Below are 24,415 nucleotides of genomic sequence, written 5' to 3' on the forward strand. Positions count from 1 at the left end.
ACACCCCAGAAGAGGATTTCTAGGCCTAAGGAACTGCTTTGTTTGGCCACTCTGATTAAGTTCTCTTCTCTGGTTATTGTATGTGATCTGGATTGGATCTCCTTATATTACAGCAAACTGTAAACTCTGGTCCAGTCATGTTGAAATACACTCCTCACACATCTTCAGTGATTATGAAAGTAACACTGCCTGACACGACACACTTACATGTACTGATTTATTTCCAAGGTGCAAGTTAATATCAAAAACATATTAGCAGAGCATTAGCTTACAAATAAATATGTAAACATGTTGGCTGACCGAGCATGATACAAATATATTATTTAAATCTATTTTTACACAGCCAATGATGCCAGTAACAAGAAACCCTGAAAATAAGAGCCCACATCTAATACTATCATCAGTTTTTCATGAAATCTAAAACATTCTACTGCTTCTTTACATATGATACCCAGAGGCTAACTAGTAGCTACGGTTTCAGAGGGTAAGAAGGGAAGTAAATCAGTTTGCCACAGCTGTACTGCACAGTACTGCCGTAGCTACTGCATAGCAGTATTCAAATATGTTTCAAATATATTTTCCCTGTTCCTTAATCCCACAGCAGTGCATCTTACTGATGCTGCTTCTAGAGGCCTGTAAATATGCCTTTAAACCATACAAGCCTACACTGTACCATTTGCATCATTTAGCATGTTTTGAATCTTTTAGTAGAGACTTCTCTACATTTTCTTGGTAACAGGCCTGACATGTAAAGGTTGCTGCATGACATGACAGTTTTTCATAGTTACTGAATGACACAACGTTCATAGGACTGCTCTTCGCTGGGGCTGTTGCTTAGGGTCTGGGGCTTTCTCTTGCCCTTACATGGAGTAGCTGAGCCGTGCTCTATGATGTGCTGCAGTATCTCCTTGCTCTCACTAGGGGGCAGGTTGTAGAAGAAATACTGAGGAGCCATCTGGATGAACCTGTTCATGATGAAAGAATACAGAATAAAAATTTTTAAATTGAGCCATTTACAGATATTAACATTCCTTATTTGCGTTAGGGATGCAATTGCCTGAAGACTGTTAGTCATTAGTTCAAAACAATGTGCAAGCTGCCACTCAGATCATTAAGTGAAATTCAGGTACGACTTAAAAGCAACTGAGATCTTGGAGCCACTTTGGGAAATGTGTGGAGAAGAAAATTCCAACTTGGTTGTCTGTGGACAGCAGTGAAGGATGTGTGGGAGGCAGTACTTTAAATAGCTTTAGGAAAGTATGGCATGTGAGGTTATTGTCTTCAAGACTAGAAGAGTTAAAAATGCTAGTGAACACAACGGTGTCAAAATGAATTTGAAAAATGATTACTGATACAGCCAAAAATGAAGGTGAAATAGGAAATACACACTAGCAATGGGTGTGATCCGGCTTCTGAGTGAGTTTTCTCAGGCCGTAACCCAAATAACTCCATAATGTTGTATTTGAATGATGTAGAATTTATTAAAGGTAAAGCACTGATCACTGTTCTACAATAAAGACATACTGAAATATATAATAATATATGGGGGATGTTCTAGTGCTGGCAAAGGGCACTTTTCTGTTATGACAGCAGCTGTTTTTTGTAGATCAGAGAGGTCAGATGAGCACTTTGGAACGAAATGCATTTTAGACATTTAAATAATAAACATTAAAAAGACATACATAAACACATCAATCCATTCTACATTAAAGTGTCAGTTCAGTTTTCCCCTTAAGAATCTATTCTGACAGATGCTCAAGAATGCTAACTTCTACTAGCGTCCCTATAAGATTTCTCAGTTCTCTTGTATGTTAGCACCACGCTAACAATGGTGTGTATGCACTGGCCCAAAGAGCATTTGCTTTGGAAGAATCTGGATCAAGGTAGAATCTATTTGATGACCTGGTTTATATTTTGTATTGCGTTTAACAGAATTTTCTAGGTTTTCTAAATTTCACACTGCTTTGTCTTACTTCAAGTTTTTCAAAAAGGAACTCCAACTCATTTTTCACTGCTGCCCACAGAACACCCGTAGTGGTTGGATTTTTCTTCTCCATTTCCCAACATACCCCCACAAGATCAGAGTGGGTTTTACATGGTGCCTGAATTTCACTCAACAAACTTGTCACCATGTTGTGGTTTTCCTCCTATGAGTGAAAAGGCTGGATGAACACATCAAAAACAGTCAGCGTTTGACTGAACTGCATGTGGCCATTTTTGACTGCCAGTATGTAAAACTGATAAAACACCCAAACCTTCCACAATGAGTACCACTAAAATACTGAGACACAGCACATTTTACAATAGAGATGCTCCAAAATATTACGAGTTTGTATATTAGACCCTTTTGACCCACTTTTCTAACAACACAGTGGATCCTGTTCTCCCTCTCTCTCCAAACATTAGTTCCACACATTAAGCCAGCTGCCTCTGTGTAAGCAGGGTGATATTCACAAGCCTAAGCCTCTTTGCCTCTAACAGTGCTGTGGCAGGATGTTACATATTTGCCCCGTATCAAACCGCATTGCCTGATAAGCTGCTGCAGATGGCACAGAATGCTCACTTAATGGATTCAGTTTGGCTCTCTAGTGCAAAACAACCGTTAACCCTCCAAATCCCACACAAGGCTTGAGTGAGTTTGATGCTGAAGAAATGGTAATACTAATTCAACTGCAGACAACCTCATGGATGTCATAGCTAAAGAGGAGGTGGCATATGGAACAAATGGATCTCAAATAGAAAAGCTTGAGCTACTGAATTTCATTGTTGTGTGCAAGTTTTCTGTCTGCACTCTTAAAAATAAAGGTGCCAAAAAGGGTTCTATAGAAGAACCAATATTGATTCCCTAAAAAACTTTCAATGGATGGTTCTTTGGAAAACCTTTTTTTGTAATGAAGATGTATGAGTGTAAATAACCTTTTAAGTTTAAAGAACCTCAACATAATGTTAAGGTTATCTGAAGAACCCTTAAATTGATATAGAACCTTTACATTTGAGGCAGTTCTTCAATGTTTTAAAAGGTATTTCACATTTACAAATCTCTTTTTTCATATGGGATTCTTTAGGGAACCAAAAGTGGTTCTTCTCTGGGATTCAAAGAACCCACTGTGGAACCTTCTTTAAGAGTGTGGGAATAAAGTAAAAACAGATGCCCTTATAAGATATACAGCCAAGATTTTATAGCCCAAACAACACTGACACATTAGCATACCCCAATGCAAAAAGAACAATTATGTCATTATTAAAGGAATATTACTATTTATTTCAACTCGTCTATCTTCCCCACTTAAAGCTTATGGTCGATTACCACAGCCAATCATTTTGATTCATTCCTGTTCGTTCCTATTCCATTCACTGCAGAAGCTAATAGCAGGTGCTGATGCATTCTTTGACAACAAGTTTTCCGCTTGTTTCAAAGTACAGGGTAAATATTGTCTGTGGTAACTGACTGGTAGATAGAGATTGGGTTGAACTACTTTTTAATAGTTGTTCCTCTAAATGCACCCAGCATTAAGCTTCAGAAGGTGGACTTACTCATGTGCTGAAATCTCTGTGACTGTTCTAATGCAGTTATTCTCAGACAGCATGTGCTCGTGGTAAAGAACCCACTCTGGAAGCTTCAGCTTGGGGGGCTCGGTTCCATATCCAGAAAGAGGGTGGATCTGAGCCACATGCTTGTGGGTAAGCATGAAGTAATTCCCTGTCCCATCAATGTCCCTGGCGACCTGGAATAATGAGTAAACAGATGTACTTCAATGATCCCCAAAGGGAAGTTTGGGTGCTACAGTAAAACACTGATGTTATGTACATATATATGAACAACAGACACATAACAACACATAGTACACATATCTTTACATAGACACAGTGCAAAGACATCATTACATGGCATGACAAAGTGCAGAAGACAATAACATCAAACTGAAGCCTTCACATTTAGTGGTGTGCATCTAAATAACAACAAACAAAGGAACAAATCACAACACATGGATGAAAAATACCTAAGTATGATATATAAATATAGCATGTGGGTTATTAGGGGTGAAAATCTTAATTAGTACACAATGATTTGATTATGATACTTTAGAAAAAGATTTTGTGCATCAATGATTCAAATTTCACCACATTTGAATAAATTATTTTAGTATGATTCAGGGTTATTTAAAAAAAAATGTATGGCATACACAAATCTGACTGAAGGAACTACTTACTGTCCACCTCTCCTGAATACTGACATCCTGTGTCTTGTTGTTTGTCTTGTTAATGGGCTCTATTTAATCCCATTCTCTCAGACTAAGTGTGAAGCCTTGCACCTGCCCAGGTGCCTGTCATGTCGCCAGTCTCTTTGGTGTTGCTTAGCTTAGTTTTCTTTCATTTTTTATTAGTTCTGGTATGTTTGATTCTGTTTCTATTTGTCCATCAGCATCAGCATCGTTCTTTGCATTATTACTATTTTTTTTTCCATCACTGACATTTGTCTGTGCACTGGTATTAGTGTCTGCCTGTGTGTTTTGTGCTAGACCTTCTGTTTGTCTTTTTCTAAATCCTGTTTCAGTTACTCTGTAGCTGTTATCTTAAGTTAGTCTAGCCTTGCTTAGCCTTCCATTGTTCCCTTATTCTTGGTATTTGGTTATTGATCCTTTCTGCTATTGTGTCACTTATTTGTTTTTTCCTTTCTTCTATTAAATCTTCTGCAACAGTACGGAAAACCCTCCCAGCCTGGTTTGGCAATGACATTAACATAATAGGGAAATATGGTAATACACAGTTATTTTGGACTGATGAATGTTTACACCCCTAAATGGTTTATTAAATTATACACAGATTAAATGCTAGATGAAATCCTTCAGGTCTGGGTGAGATGGTAGGCTGGGAACTCGCTCAATAATACTTGCTCAATAATACTGGCTTGCAATACAGTAGAGTTTAAAATCCGCTACTTTGTAAAAAAATACACTGGTTTATGAGGAAAGAACAACTCAGCATCCAAGTCAAACACGTGGCTTTGTTGAAGTTTATCAAGCTGGCTGTATGATTTATTATGAGTGCAAGATCTCTCAGGTTGCTCTGTCAGTCTAACGATTCTCTTTCATATTATTTTTGACCCGTTTGCAGTTTTGAGCATTCTTGAACTTCATCGTCATTATTATTTGTCTGAGCTTCATTTTATCTGTGCCTTAGACTGGAAAACTCCTGAGTTACTCTTCCTCCAAAGCCACAGAACTCTTCCCTGGCATAAATAAACTGCCGTGCATTGCTGAACCAACGTTGACACTGATTCCCTGCTCTGTAGTTCATCAATGTAACCTGTGATCATTTCAAACTCCAGGAGAGTCTAATCTGAGCCTGATGGCTATACCTGCATGAAGAAGCCAGCCAGCAGGGCTCGTCTGATGTTTAGCGTGTTGGTCTTGGAGCCAAAAGCTGGTGAGGATACTGGTAGCTCTATCCGTTTCAGGATCTCAATAAGCTCTGCTCGAACTGCATCAGCTGTTTGTAGAGCAGTCAGACTGAGGAAATGATCACCACACCAGCGCTCTATGCTGGAATCTGAGAAAAAAAGGACCAGTTATGTTAAGTTCCAAAATCATTCACTGGTGAATTTGCTCTAGTCCTTTAAGCTTATGCAAGCAATTTTTCTGGAAAACAGCAAAACAGTTTAAAATACACTGAATTGCCAGTTTATTACCACATACGTGCACTTTGTAGGTGCACATATGTGGTAATAACAATTTCTGACTGTAGCTCATCTACTTCTGCACATTTTATCAACCGCCTTCTACCCCATTCATCAATGCAATGGTAACACTCAGCAATGCTGATCTGCTTGATATGTTTGTACCACTGTCACACACACTAACATGTCACTGCCATGTCAGGGTCACTTCTGTGCGAATTGTCCACCGCCCAAATAATATGTGATCAGCGGACTGTTTACATTGATAAACAGTGTATATGGTGGCGAATTGGTTAGTAATGGAAATGTACTGGCAACTAAAATTGCATAAATTATAGTGACCACTTTACACAATGTTAATGCTTATACTGAGCCACATGAGTGTTTAGCCTTCATGTCACCACACACAGTGACATGACTACAGAATACAATGCAATTTGATTCTCTCACTTCTGTTAACACTGTTTTGAATCATTTAAAAATTCTGCTTTGCTCGTATTTCTGTTTTTCACTGTTTTGCTTTGTTCATATTATGTTTCTTGACTTACATGAGCTGTACTGGCTGTGTTTGTAGGCGTTGTAAACGTTGATGAGGGTAAAGTGGTCACCCTCAGCATGATGGAAGCTCTGATGGCACTCCAAAGCCTCCTGTTTGAACTCCACAGGAGGGGCCAGGAAACAGCTTGGAGCTGAGGAAGAAACACAGAGGAGTAAAGTACACAATATATAATTTGTTCATCAGTATTGCAACACTAACTTCTGCTTTAAAAAGGTATGTATCTTAAAAATATATAGGTTTGAGTCCTACTGACAGCTGCACAAAACTAGTATGGATATTACAAAGACATATGATCCCAGGATAAAAGGATACTGACACAGTCTTCACTCAGAACATGAACTATTTTTGCTCTTAACTACTCAGATGGATTAATTTAAATGAGTGCAAACGAAATAGTAAAGGCTAAAATGCCTTTACATTGTCTATAAATGTGTCTACACAGAACATAAAAATATCACTCAAAAAGATTAAGTAATAATTAACTTTATAGAGTAATGTGTGTTTGCATATGACACATTTTGGGTATTGTGTCTGCTGGTGTTCATTGTTTGTGCACTACTTATTGTGGTGAATTGTGGGAGTGCACTGGATATTCTCCATTGTGTTGTTACAATACAAAATAGACTCCAAATAAAGCGCACTAGATAGTGAATAGGCCATAGTTTGGACATAGATTACAGATGCAATTTCTGTCTATTAGGCTGGCTGTAATTACCTGTTAACATGGCAACAACGGTCAACACCTCATTCACACAGTCAAACTCGCAGGATGCCAGCAGAGTCTTAGCCATCTGAGGCTCCAGAGGAAATTCAGACATTATTATCCCAATCTCTGACAGATTTCCATCATCATCCAGAGCTGCTAGGTAGTCCAGTTCTTCTAAAGCCTGCATGAGACCCTCAGGATCTGTAAGTGGGATAGAAATTTTTTAATGAAAAATGTGATATTTCAGAAACCCGAGTCTCCCGCAGATAATGTATTACAACGCAACATAGGGACAATGTGCTTGAAGGCATGGCTGTTGAAACAAAATGACAAGCAAAATAAACATGTCCAAAAGATGTTCCCTTCCACAGGCATCACACTGAACTAACTGCAGCTCTCAGGCACTGTGCCATTTTCACAATAGCATCTCCTGTGTTTCCTCCAGTCCATCATTACTGCATGCCCTTCTGAACAGGCATTCCCCGGTCCCTGCTTCTGCTAATGATGTGCTTTGCTCTAGTGCCCTGGTGGACGGCTCCTGGAGCTGCAGGCTGCCAGAAGCAGGTCATCTCTGGAACAAAGAGCCCAGTTAGAGTGCTGTCGGCTCAGCTAAAGCACGGCTCGACGCCTTCTAATGCAACCAGAGTGTAGCACAGAGGCCATCTGTAGCAGATCTGCGGGCCAAGAGGAACCTGGCTGACCCTGGCCAGCGCATGCCGAGGGAAGGGAGCAGCTTATTCCCGCTGAAGCTTGTCAGACAGGAGCTGCATGAGTGTTCAGTTGAGTAAATACCATGTGACCTGTGCGCGATATTCTCCAGACTAATGCCTGTCATGCTGACAGGCTGAAAGTAGTTTTCCTTCAGGTAGACCTGCATCTTATTGTTTATAAGAAATAATGTTCAGATACAAAACAGGTGAACCCTGATAAGAGTGTTAAGAGTGCAGTTGTTTCCTATACAGGGTATAATCTCAAGAGAACGTTAAAAAAAAATTGTATAAAATTTTATATACACAATACCATTTGAAAGTCTGCAACTATTGTTTTCATGTATAAAATAACTGTAATATGCACAAATTCACAAGTCTACACTTTCATCTGATGTCTAAGATTTGAAAACAATATTTTCAATGATATAAAAAATAATTTACAGTATGTGTAAAATAATTATAACATGTGCAACTTCACTTTCAATTTTCACATAATTGGTAAAAAAGCTAGAAAAAACTTATATACTGAATGAAGTTATAATAAAATTAAACTCTTGAGGGAACTGACTTGATAAAAATATTGTAAAACCATAATTACATTACATGATATATTGTTTAATACTGTCAGTCCCTGAGTACTTGACATACTGAATATAATATCTAAATATAATCTTGATGCGGGGGGGGGGCAATATGGTAATATGTATTATTATCGTGATAAATTATGTCACATTGCGTTATGGTTTCTGAGCACACTGTAGAGATTGTCTGTGCTTAAAGAACACTGACCAACTGCATGTTTTAATACAGAGAACACGATTAGTCTTGTTAAACTGGATTTAATTCAATGCTGAATGACTAATTTTCATGATGCATAATGATTTAAATGTAGGTATCAACCTCTAGAGACAGTAAACCTTATATTCTCAGCCTCCTAACTACATAAATTGACTGATACCTGTATAGTACATCTATTATTAAGATGTTAGCAACAACAGCAATTTATCCAGTTTTGAATTTCTTGTCTGGTAATCATACTAATTACTTCATACAAAATTAGAAACTTAATTTTTTCTTTATTTAATAGTTTAACACCTAGAAAGTCTCTCTCATACAGTTAAATATGCATAAAAACACAAAGATGATCAGAGAGAGAGTGAGTGAGAGCAAGAGAGAGAAAGAGAGAGAGCAGTGTCAGGTTGTGTTCTGTGATTACCTGACAGGACAAAGTTCTCTGAGGATGTTATAACACCAGAAATTAGAGTGAGAATTTTTACAAGTGAGTTACAAGTAAGTGTTAGCAATATCTGTTTTGTCTGAATACAGTGTGCACAACAAAAAATTCACATAAATGAACATATCTGAGCATATATATATATATATATATATATATGTCTATGTATCTGAGCGTGACAGCGTTATTGGCCACAGTTTATGTGTTTTAGACTAAATTTCCTGTATCCCAGTCTTATACAGCTAAAGGCCTCCAAAACTGTCACAAAACCATATTTAATACGGGTAAACTATGTGGGTTGACACCTATGTAAATGTCTTTAATTTCTGCAATACCGTCCACCCCTATTTTGGTGTCTAGTTTATGAGATAAATCTGCGCTGTTGTACAAGTCATTATCAGACATAAAATTAAAACTATTAACATAACAAATTATTCCAAACTTTTAAACTGTAATGTGTGTATGTGTGTGTCTCACCTGGCCTATCGATGAAGTCACAGTGGCCGAGGCCAGCAATCTCCATCCTCTTAAGGAAAAGCACAGTGGAAGTGATGTCAGACTCCAGGATGTGAGGAACACTTTCAGCAGGAAGGGATGTGGCCTCCGGATACAAACAAAAACACTTCCCTACAACCAACACAATCTTGATTAGACACGGGGAGAGGCTACCAAAGGTGAAAGGACTGACACTGTCCTTGAATAATATGAACTTTAAGAAAACAACACCTACCTGTAGGTTCAACCAGCTGTTTGCGGCTCTCTGCTTGGCTCTTGCTGATTGGACGAATGACAATGGAGTTGGCTCTGACTCGAGGGTTGTACACCTGTTACATAAAACAAGGTGCATGTCACCTTTTTATTATTATATCCTTTTTTTATTTATATATTAGCTATAGGCTTGTCAGAGTTGTTACACATCACTGTCCACTGGTAACTTTACAGAAGAGTACAAAAACATTATTGTTAATGTTAATGTAAAGAGATTTTATTTTAAGTAATTTTGGAGCATATCTATTGGCACTTCATCATGAATTTTTACACAAACCCTATTTTACCTTGTTCTTCAAAGGTCAGGACCACCACAGGGCAGGTATTATTTGGGTGGTGGATCATTCTCAGCATTGCAGTAACACTGATGTGGTGGTAGAGTGTTAGTGTGCATTGCGCTGGTATGAGTGGATCAGACACAGCAGTGCTGCTGGAGTTTTTAAACACTGTGTCCACTCCACCTTGCAGATGGAAAGTCAGAGACAATACCTCATCTGTTGCTGCACAATTTGCATTGGTCATCCTCTAGTCCTTCATCAGTGGTCACAGGACGCTGTTGGCTGGATATTTATGGTTGGTGGACTATTCTTAGTGACACTGAGGTGTTTAAAAACTCCAGCAGCACTGCTGTGTCTGTTCCACTCGTACCAGCGCAACACACACTAACACACCACCACCATGGCAGTTTTATAAAGGGGATGACTTTTGCAATCCACTTGCACCCCTCTGAAATTAAGCCCTGCACTTAATCTTACACATATGAATTAACTGCATACACACCATACCATACTTTGGCAAACACTATAGAAGTAATTAACCATATGGAACCGAGCGCCCTGCTGGTGATCCTTTCTGAGAATTTGGCAATGGTCCCAGTGTAGTAAAATGTATTAGTGAGTAGAATCAGAGCTTTCAGTGTGATATCATGTGTTCGATCACTGTGTAAAAGATGCACATGGCTGCCTTTATTGTTATATGAACTGCCTGATTTTTTTTCTGCGCAGTCGTGAAAGCTCATTCAGAGCGGAATTTGGATTGGTAAGAGCCTATAATTGACTGGTTTATCAGAATAATGATAAAATGCACCAATTGTGTGACTTATATTCCTGTTCATGTGTTTGTTTGTTCAGAAATGTATTTTATGAGACAAATAAAATGAAAATCTATTAAATTTCGGCTTTGTTACATTCCATTCTTTACATCAAATAAATACAACAACAGCACTGAGAAATCTCATTATTAACAGAGAAGAGCAGATTAAACGTACATATCTCTTTTGTACTCCAGCATCGATGATGAAGCGAATGCTATGGAGGGCCCAGAACAAGTTTTCAGTGGGGCCGCAGGTGAGAAAAACTCTCCTGCACCTGCTGTCCTCCTCAGTGGGCGTAGGTAGGCTGTCTCCTTGCTCTGGACAGAGGGACACGGGAACTAGCTCACCTAATGAAGAAGCCAGACTGGCCCCTTCCCTCCGCAAGATGGCATAAGCGCATTCAATCTCCTTGGAAAAAGGGAATACAGAGAAAATGTGAAGACGTTTGCTTGAGTTTCCATGGAAACAGGACCATTTACACACCTAAGCCACATTCTCAAACGGCAGATCAATGACATTTAGGTACAGCCAGCAGCCTGCAGTGCTTCACATGGGTCCACAGAAACCTGAAAAGAACTTTGGACTAAAAAACTTTCATTTCACAAATACACTCTAAAAACTAAAGGTTCCTATATGGTTCCTATGCTTGATGCAGATTGTATATTGTATATTTTTATATTACCTGGATGTCCTTTAAACTTTTAAAAGGTTCTTAACACTCACGAATAGACGTATAAAGTTTTTTATGGAACCAAAACTTCAGATGTTTTATTCCACACCTGCCAGCATACTGTGCTACCCCAATATACATTTGCCTACCTTTGTAAAAAAAAAAAAGATGCAAAACTTTTTGCAGTTAAATTACAATAGACATACATACAATAGATCTAATTTTTCAATATTTAACCAAAACAGCAGTTTGTCATGTGACATATTATTGTTGTGATAATTATTTGCAAATGCAAAACATTAAAAATATCAAAATATTTAGGTGAAGCTCAGTACATAGATGTAAACGACATAGCCAGCTAGTTATGTTTATATTTTTAGTGCAAGTCAATGTAAAATGTTTCTCTTTTTGATCATAAGGAATTTATGGCTACAAACAGAACATTTTAGGATGTTTTGGTGTTTATTAAGTTTTGTGATTATTAAGACAAGTGAAATTTGACAGGCTACACTGATTATTTTGTTACATTTGCTTTCAGTTGAAATGATCAAGCTGGTTAAAGCTTTTCGTGTGCCGCCAAAGACTGGTCGGTTGCATGGGCTGCAAGAAGCAAAAGTTTGGGAACCCCTGTTTTAGAGGATATCCTTCAGGAATAAAGTAATGAATACATTAACTCTAACATTTTCATATGGCGTTTACTGTTTAGATGACAGTGCTGGTGTTAGGAGGCTAAAATCTGCCGAAGAACATCAATGGATTTTCATGTCGGTTGAGTAACGGAGGCTGACTTAGCAGATGAGCTAATGGGCTAACAGAGCTAACCTGTTACTTGGATGCTGATGAGCACAAGGTGTTTTTTTCTCAGTGGGCGATGTGTTTGTTTGTCAGAGAAAAACATTTTCACTATCACTGTTTCTAACATGAGCTAGAGTAGGAAGCATAGTTAGCGATAAAACCATGCTATCTCTGCCTTCTCAGTCACATCCTAAACAATACATCCTTGGCAATGTGCTCAAGTTAAAATACTTCTGTAGTTTCATAACTTACTTATAAATATCAGAAAACAATACATGTTACAGTCCTATCAAAATATAAAATCGCTGTATTGTTAGCCTGTATATTTTCTTCTTATTTCTCCTTAACTGCAATATTCAAAACACGCTTTTACTTGTTCAGTAGCCAAGCAAGTAAAAGGGAGTCTTTCATGGTCTTTTAACTGGTGAATTTCTATTTGTGGAACAAACTCCTTTCTAAAAATACTTAAAAAATTACTGTTCTCAGTCTAAAATGTGTTGTTTATCATAGACACTATCAGATATTTAGGAATAAATTAATAACCACACATACTCTCAGGAAGAATATACAGCAGTTTCTGCAGTTTTGAAAACACCCTCTTACTTGCTCAGTAGCCAGAAATGCGACAATGTTTCCTTGGTCTTGAGTCTGGTGGATCTCCATAGCCAGTCGAAGTGTGGAACATAGATAATCCTTCACACCTCCTCTTTCAGTGCCATACACCACCTCAGATGGCCACATTGCTTCTAGCTGGATCAGGGGAACGTTTCCGTAGTGGCGCAGCAGCTTGTCGGAGGAGTGTGGGGCAGTGATGATGACCAGACGAAGTTCAGGCCGTGAGAGAAGTACGTCTTTGAGCAGGCCCAGTAGGAGGTCCGTGCTGACAGTGCGCTCCTGAGCCTGATCAATCACCACCACACCGTACTGCTCTAGCAGAGGGTCTGACATCATCTCACGAAGCAACACATCATCAGTGCAGTACCTGCCAGGCATCATCATTCAACATTAACACACAGTTAACATCCTAGTTATGGGATGCAGGTATTGCAAAAATACCAAAACAAAAGACAGCAAAATCAAGCTGAAGTTTTATACACATTTTTTCTCATTCAGATTACCTCTAAGCAGAGATTCTAAACCTTTAATCTGACATTTGTGTGTGTAAATAGAACAGGAGACATTTTATAAAGATTTGGGAAATTGTTATTGTTGATTCTTGTTTTGAGAACGAAAAAACATTCATTTTGACAAGCTACCATTTTAAACAAGGACACAGTGTCACTGATGTGAAGCAGTGCTCTAATAAAGCCTCTAAAGCTAATGATAATGCCTTGTGGTGAATCTTTACCCTGCTAAACATGAGTGAGTTACAAGTCAATTTGACAAATTTCACATCTAAAAATACTATAAAATTATTCTGCGTTTCACATATGACATTGCACTACATCCAATTAAACCAGGGTAATTATGTAATTTATCATGAAAAACGTGATTTATCACAATAATGATAGATATCGTCATATTGCCCACCCTTAATACCAACTCTAGAGTTCAAAGGGTCAGGCTAATGATGTTGTCCCAATGATGTCATTCAATGTTTATCTTATTGTTATTATTTTTGAAGTGCTCCAATTAAATTCTAACTCTTAAACAGAGGCTTGAGCAGAACAACAACCTCACCAAAATATGTCATGTTAAAAAAAACAGCTCAAAAATGATTTGAATAATCACTGCTAGATCAAAGTATCTTACTGGCCCTCCAAACACTTAGCATCGATATTAGCTTAATGGAGGCAGACAGCAATTCTCTGATGGTAATTTACAAAGATAATTACTGAGGTCAGTGTTTTCATTAAGTCTGTTCCTCTCAGCTGCTCAAATCACTACATCCCTTGTCTTTGTCTACCAGGCTGACTTATGGCTGTTCTAAAGAGCATATGGGCTGTGTGGGTGTACGGCAGCTGCTGAAGGGGACCCCAAAACTAGGCCCCCAAGCCTTTTGTTAGCTTTTTTTAGCGAGACAGGCGTCTGTGAAAGGACGTGTGTGCAGGGGGGGAAGGGGACGCTACGGAATAAAGGAGGGAAAAAGTGTTTTGCTGGACAGAGAAGTGTCTGAGCTGAGTGAACCAGAAAGCAATGTAAATAAATATGGTGAAGTACCTAAGCACAGTGTCAGTGGAGCAGCAGGTCTGAAGGGGGATGCTGTACCCCACTTCATGACCAATGTTCACGTCCATCTCGTCGGCCACGCGCAGGGCCAGCTCCACTGTGCTCTGTCGGTGTATCTGAGTGCAGACCACCATGCCGTTCTGGTACTGCACAGAGAGGCAAAACTCTGCACACCACTGAGGAATCTATAAGGGAAGGCAGAATACAGAAGATTCGAGCGCAGTCTCATGCAACTGTCCAGCACTCTTTGACCCAGATGCAGCGGACAGTGGAATCAGATCTGCTAAACAGGGAGTCATAACATTTAAAATGCATATTCAGAGTTCAGTTACATGAATAGTGTATGGCAGTATTTTGTGAGAGTAGCATCACATGCGAGATATGAAATATTGCAACAGATACCACAAGGGGTCCAAAACAAGAAAGAGACTTAATTTCATACCAATATAGGTTAACTGAGGTGTTGAATGCAAAAAAAATAAATAAATAAAATAAGGAACAAAGGAAGGAAAGGAGGCTACCTGAGTACTTTGTCCAGTTTTAGCTGTGCCACTGACAATGACGAGCTGGTTGTTGATAATAGAGTCCATGAACTCACACTTGGCTCCCCAAACTGAAAGTGCTTTTCTCTCCCTCAGCAGTTTGTAATATCGAGAGGAAAAAGGCAGCCCGTCGAACTGATTCAACTCGAGGAGATCATCACAATCCAAATCCTGATTTGCATCCATGTCTGCAAATTTCTCCATAAGGAGGCCTACCTGACGCGCCTTTCTGGCTAATAGGAAAAAAAAACAAAACGCAGAAGTTCCTCGCTAACGCTTATATTTTTCTGCCCATGTGTATGAATATCCGTATCTTTCTTTATCAGTACGGAAAACGTCAGTAAAAACGCGCTCGAACCGCAACAGTTGTTTATCTCAGCGCTCTCCTGCAGGACTGAGGCGAGCAGCGGCGGGGCGGGGCGTTCAGACCGGGCGGTCATGTGGCCGCTTAATCCTATCATAATAGAGCCGAACAGATCAGTGTGGGGACAGGAGAGAGATTATAATCACGCATTTCTGCCCCCAGTAAACCCAATAGAAGAGATTCCTGTAACCTTCAAAGTTGTTTTGTTCGCACATGAAAATAAAGAAAGCAGTTTCTACAAGGTTGAAGTTGGCTTCCTATTCGCCAGCTTCTTATTCGAAATTTCCCGTTCCACCTTAACTGATTAGATCCTGCTGCACCATTTGAGGTGGAACGGGAGAATTCGAACATGAAGCTGGCGAATAAGAAGCTGAATTTAGCTTCGTTCAGTGTCTAAAGTAAAAACGCTCGTGCTCGCACCCTGAACGACCGTTCCCATAGCAACGGTAAACGGAGCGGCCAGAAGTGCGCTGTGAATCCCAAACATCTGCAGCAGACACAACTGAAGGTCACGGATCTGGAGCGGACTGATTTAAACTCAACATTTAACACAGTGAAGTATCCATTCCTGCGATTGGACGGTAGATTAACGTTACAGTTTCTCTCGTCACGTTTTCTGAACTGCAGCAATGAATCCAGGTAGAGTTCATTTCCAATTTTTCTTTATTTTTTTTTAGAAGTGATAATTTGCGTAGCTAGCTAAAGCTGTCGTCACTCTGAGACACAGCACGTTTAAGTTTTTGGCGAAACAAAACGACCAAACGTACAAAGAATATGTCATGTGTGATCGTTTTTCTTGAACATGGAACTAAATGGAAACTTATTTTAATGCTAAATTAGTTTAGAAAATGAAACCTATGGTAAAAGTCTGTTTAGCCTGTCCACCTTATTCCTGCGCCACATGATGTTTTGAGTGCTTTATAGATTAAACTTCACGAAGCGTAACATTATGTTAAATGCTTATAACATCCTAGCATGTTAGAAATATGGAAATGAAATAAAAATATTAATTAATATTAATCAACTTTATTGTTGGGATGCTGGAATACTTCTGTGCTGATGTTGGTTGGTTAGCTAGCTTAATCGATCTGTCAACAAAAAAGTTGAACCTGCATTAGAAAAACGCTTTAGTCAAAGGATCCTATGCAATTATACACAATTATTCACGGTAATAAAGTCATTTCATTTAAACATTTTAACTGTTACAATGCTATTACCCAGCAGTGTCTGTTTTTTAAACTAGCGTTTCAATAATGTTACGTGTATTTTCACCATGTTCGCTAGCTAGCTAACCTAGTTAGGTTAGCTATGTTAGTGTTAAGCTAGCGGAGTTAGCTTGGCGCTATAAGGGATGTTTATGTCAGCTCTGGTTACAATAAAGACATTTTAAGCTCATAACAGGCATGTAAGTAACATATTTCACTTTGTATATCTTAGTTTTTAAGTAACGCTTTATTTAAGGCTTGAACTTCAAGCCTGTCTTTTATTATTGTAGCGTTGGGCTGTAAGCTGGTTAGCTGTCTGCTCCATGCTCAGCCTACTCTAGTGAGGGCAGAATCCTGTTATAAACAGAATATCACATGTAAAACAGTTAAAGCGAGTCTGTTAGGAGCAAACAGTGATTCTCAACTTGGAGTTCGTCATCTGCTTACATTAAATAGACAGATTTTAAGGTGTCACTTTGTCCTCTATGAACAGCAGGTACAATATGTTGTGTACCCTGCCTGGAACTTGTGCAGGAGGTTAGCAGTACCAACTAGATATAGTTGGGCTCTCCTCCATTCACAGTGTCGGCTCCAAACTCCTTGATAGGGCTTGGTCCCTCTCCTTCTCACGCGTTGCACAGAATGAGAGGTGCCGGGCGGGTATTGGGATACTCACACGCCCACCAGCTGGATTCTGTGCAGTTGCAGCAGTTTCTCCCGGTGGACGAGAAAATTGCAGGGAGGAAAACTCTTACTGTGCTTATGCACCAGACAACAGTTTGGAATATTTGGCTTTCTTGGAACGAGTGGGTGGGATTCTGGAAAAGGCCCTATGTACATAGACTCCATAGTCTTGCTGGGAGATTTCAATGCGAAAGAGTGTGTGCCAATTACTGGGGCATCATACTGCTTAGCCTCCCTGGGAAAGTTTATGCCAAGGTACTGGAAAGGAAACTCCAACCAACAGTTAAACCTCAGAATGAGGAGGAACGATGCAGATTCCGTCCCAGCCGTGGAACAGTGGACCATGTTTTTTATCCTTGCACGGATTGTTGAGGGGGCATGAGAGTTTGTCAGTCCAGTTTACATGTGCTTTGTGGACTCGGAGAAGGCTTATGACTGTGTTCCCCAAGATATTCTGTTGGAGGGGTGCCAGGGCCACTACTCCAAGCAATTCGGTCTCTGCACACCTGGAGTTAGAGCTGTGTCCGTATGCTTGGCATTAAGTCAAGCTCAATCAGTATGGGTGTTGGACTCCGTCAAGGTTGCAAGCAGGTTAAGAAGAAGAAGATAATGAAGATTTTAATGTCAACAACTGGGCTTTTTCTAACAAGTAACATTCTCATGTCTGCTGAAGCATTAAAGGCAGGTTAAAGATTAGACACAGCCTAGTTTGATAAATATATTGCTCTCAGGAATGGGCAAAACTGTATCAAAATGTATTTAATAAAATGCAAGATAGCCCAAAAGTAAATGATTCAAAATAAGCTACAAAACACTACAGCATAAAAGCTTAATAAATAGTTTATGAATGTGTATAAATAATCACTAATAAAAATTTAAAAAACTAATACATATTAAATCATTTACAATGAATGTTCACAAATATATGTACTTACAAAAAAAATATAATAATAATACCATCATTGTTAGTACTAAATGGTATTGTTGTTTACATAAATATTAGACTGTAGCTGCTAAATTAACATTTATTTCAAAATGTAAGTAGTGTAATGCGGTGCACCTATTTCCTAACTCCAGTCTTGGAGCCCCCTGCACTGGTTATTCATGCGTTTTGTCTTTTTAAATATGCGTGGTTCATATTGGCCAACTATTAACATATTCTTGAGCTGAATCAGGTGTGTTAAGACAGGAAAAAACAAAAGTGTGTGTGTGTATGTAAGTGTGTAATTGTGTGTGTGTGTGTGTGTGTGTGTGTGTGTGTGTTTTGGTGGGGGGCAAGGACTGGAGTTGGGAAATTTTGGCTCTAGCACATATGTATCATTTGTGGTTGTAAGTGATAAAGCCTACCACAGGGTGGCACTCAAGCATTGTATCAAATGCAGGTCTATAGGTTGCAACTGATTCCAACATAGCTTTTCACAGTCTGTCTTTATCTTTGCAAATATATCTTTGGTTTAGACCTGTTTCTTAGTTTTTGGGGTGTTTTTTTTGGGGGGGGGGTAGGTTGTGGGTGGTGCAGAGGAGAGATCATTATTAGGCCTTTGTAAAGCTGATGTATTGGGCGTTTTCTAATTGTCTTGAGGCTTTGTTACCTCTCATAGTCTCATTCTGCTTTGTTGTAGTTTCAATCAGAGGAGGCTGCAAGTCCTCTGAACCCCTCATGGTTGGTAACATCAGTCATCACAGTATTGAGCTAATTTGGGGAAGTGGTGAGAAAGAGCGTAGTGGCCCTACTGAAAGCTGGACTCGCTTTGCTGTGGAGGAGATGGACCGCAAAACACATACATATGGCACCATATATGTGTGAGTCTCTGCTTATTTGTACTAAACTTTAGTTAACATTAGGCGATTTATACAGGCGTATCACATCAATGTGTTCTTGTATAGGCTGTGCAGACAAGCTCAAAAGGCTGAAGCTGCCTGTATAGGTATAAGTCACCAGCTGTTTCCTCCTTTCTTACCTTGGCTTGCTTTTTTATCTCTGGATATAAATCATATTTAGACACTGTTTGATGACCCAGAAAAGAATTTGGGCATTATGGGAATTCAAGGAGCATTACACTAGTAATTAAGATAAATTAGAGATTTAATTCCTTAAATAAGGTGAATGGGCTGTTTTTGTGTATAGGTATTTTTATATGTTTCCCAGCTCTGCTCTGCTCTGTCTGTTTGTATTTATTTATGTTTTATGTAGATGTTTGTTTTAGCACCTGTTTGATGTTTGTTATTTTGCCCCAGTGGATACAGCACCCATCATGTTGTTGAGGGACTAGAGCCCAGCACACTGTACAAGTTCAGACTGAGGACTACCAGACCAAATGGGGAATGCTGCCTTAGCCCTGCTGTCTCAATCTCCACATCTCGTGAGTCTGGTCTTTTTTAGTTGAACACTCTTCATTTCATTCTCAGGTGTAAAGTTACTGCAGTGTTTTCCAGCCAAACACACTTGATCTGTATAGTCAGCTAATTAACAAGCCCTAGAGCAGGAAAAACACTGAAATGTGCAGAGAAGGGAGGGAAATTACTGTGTGCAAAATTTAAACAGACATTCCATTTTCAATTTGTATGTTATTTGTCATGTTATGTAATATTCTGTAGCCTCATTAGTTTGACAGAGTTCACTTTTTGTGTTTTCTTATATACATGTTTTAGTCCATCAGCGTTCTCTCACTACAATACCCAGCATGCATTGTGCAAATACATCATACAACAAGTGGAAACCCTCCCCCACAGCCATAAAGAAATCCTGGCTGCTAGCCTAGCCACTGATGTAGAGCCTGATAAATTAAACTGGCTAATTAAATTGGCTTCTTCCAAATGTTCCCCTCACCTTCAAGCTACACCATCAGAAGGAGGTTTTCCTTTTCTTTAAAACTGAAAGTCTTGCTCAGGAGATTAATGTGGCACTGCTTTAGACGACAAGTAGGCATGTTTTCAACATTTGTAGCAGTGGTTACATTTTGAATTTTGTCCCTTTAAAATGGAAACAGGCAGCTCTGTTTATCAGTCTGCTGCACTGTTTGTAGTTCTTTTGCAAAACTGAATAAAAGAAAATGAGTGATGGAGTTCGCTGAACTGCTTGTGGTTAGAAAGGGCAGAAAAGCACTACAGTAACAGGAATGAAACCTGTAATAAAAGACTTGCTAAAGTTCTGGTTTTAGCAAAAACATTATTGCGTTACTGGATTTGTATATTGTTGATTTTTTTTCTTTTTTTAAAAATTGGAACACTATGAAAAATGACCTGAGTGTAAGAACACTAATCTTAAGACCAGCTCACATCATATGCGTAGTTCCAGAGCAGTATACTTACTCTGAGAAATCTAATGATTACTGGCCCTGATCTAAATTTCAAATTGATCTGATACAAATCTGATAGATGTTTTTAATCTGCCAGGCCCATTATGCTCTTCGAGTCTTGCTGTCACCACTAACAAGCACACAATGCAGCCTGGAAGACATTTCCATGGTTACTCAGTATTTGCCAACTGAAACCAAACATATCAGTTAATTGACCTGTCAATATAACACTCCTCAGGGGAGCCACTGAGCGGCAAACACCTCCACCAGGCTGTGAACAGGAACGATGAAGAGGAACTGAAGCGAGTGCTGCAGTCTGGGTGAGTGGGCAAAAGCATTGTCTCTGCTTAGAGAGCTAAAAATCACAGCAAGTTCCAGCAGATATTACACATTACATATTCAGACGATACAGAGATATTTTTCCTATTGCACTGCAGATGCACACATGCATTTAAATACAGGCTGGTAAAAACAAGAGCACTAGTATATAAGCTGACCAGAAACACATGCTATAAACTGTTGTAGATAATGTCAAAAAAGACAGCAGTCGAAACAAAATGTTCTCATGAGCTCAAGTCTTAATGTAAATACATTCAACTTTTCGGGAGTTATTTTACAGAGTGACCCACTAATCTTCTCACATGCCTGACTTCCAACAGCACAGTGAATGTGAATGTTTGTGACAAAATGGGCCTCACGCCGCTCATGGTAGCAGCACAGAAAGGTTTTGGCAGGTAAAAGTGCTCCTTTTTCAATGAAATGTTCTCTAATAAGTTGATGAAAAATAAGGTAAAATGAGCATTAGAAAGTTTAATCACTTGTCAACTACATAACAAGTTCTCTTGTGTTAGAAATCTATTGCATGTGTTAGGAGTGAAAATATTCCCAGAATCCATCACTTACGAATATTTTGAACTGTAGGTTGGTGCATAAATTGGTAGAACATGGTGCGGATATTCACATAAAGAATGGCACAGGCAAAGACTGGTAAGTTAGAAAAAGCATTTTTATGACACAAAGAATAGAATCTCTTAAAGAGGAATTTTTCAACATTTTTGCATAATTCAAGCACTGAGATGTAAACATCATTCAGAGTGGTTTGATTTACTACTGCCATTTTATTTACACATTTATTTTTATATCTAAAATGATAAGTGAAACATCTAAGGTTTTATATGTAATGCTGATAATGGTAAAAAAAAGTTTTCAGTAACACTTTACTGGGCAGTATTCATAAGGCTGAATGACAACTACATAAACAACTACAACTGACATACACGTACATTAACATTTATTAAGGCTTATTCCAGCAGGAGTCGTCTGTCTTAAAGGCTGCGTTTGTCAACTTCGATGCCAAGGTGATATAACGTCAGTACAAAATGGCATCACTTTTTTCTGATGCTGGGTTGGGTTGTGACACTTTCTTAAGACAAATGGCGGCACATTATAACAACTGATGCTGTAGCAGTGTATCACACTGACATAACGCTTAAGATGTGACAGCCTAAATCTTAAAAATGATCGAATGAAACTCACCTCTACCTGAGGGCCACAGAAAAGGCTCACTTTGTTTCAGCCAGCTCGTCTTGACATGTTACGTCAACTTGACATCAAAGTTGGCAAATTCAACTTCATGAAAAAACCTTTATGGCAAATGATTCTGGTGAAAATCCTCCTATTTTGCATTCCTTTCTAATTTAATAGAAAGATTTTCATTAGATTTTCATCAGATTATATTATCAGCATAACAATTTGAAGTAAAGTCTTCAATAAATCAGCAGCATATTCGTAATCATTTCATGTGAATGGCTTTCTGTGAGGGTGCTTTTAGCTCAGAAGCATTAAACACTTCAGACGTCTGGTTACTGTCACCACTGCTGTGAACAATTCTGACTCTGCAAGTTTCTTTAAAAAAAGAGCTCTAAATGATTTTTCTTAACGATCTAGTAATGCACACTCTATGAATCATCATTAAATCCCCTCTAAAATATTTTGTAAAAAGTCTTAAATTGTGTGTTTCTCTCAGTCTAATGTTGGCCTGTTTTGCTGGACACTTGGACATTGTGAAGTACCTGCATAAGTGTGGGGCCACATGGCAATCTCAGGACAAGGGTGGATGCACCCCTCTCCACTGGGCTGCAGATGGGGGCCACCTTCCTGTTATAGCGTACATGATTCAGGATGGCTGTGAGGTCAGAAGACACCATACAAGCTCATCTTCATTTTGTCTTGTAATCTACAGCATCTTAAAGAAATGCTTCAGTGTTTTTCAACCTAATTTATATCTGTCAGTTTATCAGTCGTGTCAGGACTCTACCTTTGATTACCATAAGAATAATGTTTCCTCGTAGTTAGAAAATAACAGAAAGCCCATTGACATAAAAACACACAATTTGGCAGTTGCTGAAGTTCTGTAAATAAACATTTGAAGTACTTGACTATATAACATGAATTTGAAGCTATAGTCAGTACAGGCGTTACAATAAGACATGACAGAATGGCTTATTGAATTTGTGCTTATGAAGTTTTGTCCAATTTCGAATACTGGAACAGCACAGTCAAAAAAAAAAAAACAGATTACTTTAGATATGATATCCAAGTACAATCAGTCACAAGCTGGTAAAAACATCACCCACACTACTACACTGGCCACAAATTCTTCCCTTTGGAAAACGTTTTTCATCTCTTACAGGATTAGTTACGCAGATTTATGGCTTTTTTGTTTACTTAAGAATTCATGAAAGAGAAACACTTAGTTACAGAATTCAGCAAGTGCTCGATCGTTTCTATTATGTTTTAAATCATCTGTCTTCTGTTCTTTTCTAAGCACAGAGAAATGCATCAAAGTTATTGTCCCTGGTAATCTACACTGCCTTTCGTAGACTACAGATAGGTTGTTAGATTTGGTTGAAAAACGCTGGAATCTTCCCTTGAGTCATTCATTTTGGAACCATACCAAGTATTGTAGGATTTTTCTTGCTGTGTATAAGCCACAGGTTCTCACCCCTGGTCCTGTGTACCCCCTGCCCTGCACACGTTTTTGTGTTTTCCTGCTCTAAAACACCCAGTTCAACTCAGGTAGGGCTTGCTAATTATCTGCTTAGTTGAATCAGGTGTGTTGGGAGCAGGGAGAGGTGGGCAGGGGGTACTCCAGGAGTTGGGAACCACTACTTTAAGCTACAGCATTACTCCTGTAATGTGTGTGTTGTGTATGCTTTGTTTTAGCTGGATGTGAGGGATTCTGTCTCTCACTGGACTCCTCTCATGAGGGTGTCAGCACTGAGTGGAAATGCTGCAGTGGCCTCACTCCTTATTCGTGCTGGCGCTGATGTCAATGTCCGCGACAAAGATGGAAAGACTCCACTTATGGTACGGTCAGCAGAAAGCACTGGTTCTCAGGATGTGATTTAAAGTATAGAAAATATATAGAAGCTCATTGTTAAAGCAGTGTGTCTCTAAATTAGGTGGCTGTACTAAACAATCATGAGGAGCTGGTGGAACTCCTGCTGGACAAGGGTGCCGACCCCCATGTGAAGAATGAGGTGTAAAAAGAAAATGCCACTTACATTTGCAATGTGTATTGCCTTAAGCTTGAAAAGAGTACAAGGCATGGAACAAATGAGTTCTATGCCGTTTACTCCCTCATATGTTCCTCGTTTCCTAAGGCTGTGTTTTTATCCCACTCTAGTTTGGATCAGGTGCAGCAGAAATGGCCAAAGCGTTCGGAAGGCAGGTAATTTAAATCAACAATGAAAAGAAGTTTGCTCTTTTTGTGCTTTTGTATTTTATCATGGAATCATTTTTTTCCCTTTCTGTTCCAGAATATCATCAACTTGTTGGAGGGCAAGAAGATACTCTAGATTGGCATTAACATCAGAATAACAAAACAAAAACACTAATATTGACTTTCTGTAGAATTTTTTTAGCATAAAAAATAGTT

At 39.0% G+C, this 24,415-nt stretch overlaps 2 protein-coding genes across 2 annotated transcripts; one reads left to right on the forward strand and one right to left on the reverse strand.

The window, feature by feature from the left end:
- Positions 1-678: 678 nt before the first annotated feature.
- dhx32b (DEAH (Asp-Glu-Ala-His) box polypeptide 32b) lies at positions 679-15,298 on the reverse strand. The gene is made up of 11 exons (XM_036593383.1): positions 14,903-15,298; positions 14,373-14,566; positions 12,816-13,194; positions 10,922-11,155; positions 9,617-9,710; positions 9,364-9,513; positions 6,952-7,143; positions 6,226-6,366; positions 5,360-5,550; positions 3,535-3,725; positions 679-965 (listed from the first exon to the last, which is right to left on the reverse strand). The coding sequence occupies exons 1-11, from the start codon at positions 15,125-15,127 to the stop codon at positions 785-787; spliced, it is 2,172 nt and encodes a 723-aa protein (XP_036449276.1). The 5' UTR covers positions 15,128-15,298; the 3' UTR covers positions 679-784.
- Positions 15,299-15,708: 410 nt separating this feature from the next.
- On the forward strand, positions 15,709-24,411 carry LOC118823357 (fibronectin type 3 and ankyrin repeat domains protein 1-like). Its single transcript, XM_036592899.1, has 11 exons — positions 15,709-15,926; positions 18,799-18,979; positions 19,415-19,539; positions 20,714-20,795; positions 21,135-21,209; positions 21,397-21,462; positions 22,502-22,667; positions 23,701-23,844; positions 23,940-24,017; positions 24,164-24,208; positions 24,297-24,411. The coding sequence occupies exons 1-11, from the start codon at positions 15,917-15,919 to the stop codon at positions 24,333-24,335; spliced, it is 1,011 nt and encodes a 336-aa protein (XP_036448792.1). The 5' UTR covers positions 15,709-15,916; the 3' UTR covers positions 24,336-24,411.
- Positions 24,412-24,415: the final 4 nt, after the last annotated feature.

Source organism: Colossoma macropomum, unplaced genomic scaffold (assembly GCF_904425465.1).
Source record: "Colossoma macropomum unplaced genomic scaffold, Colossoma_macropomum, whole genome shotgun sequence".
NCBI classification, from domain to species: Eukaryota; Metazoa; Chordata; class Actinopteri; order Characiformes; family Serrasalmidae; genus Colossoma; species Colossoma macropomum.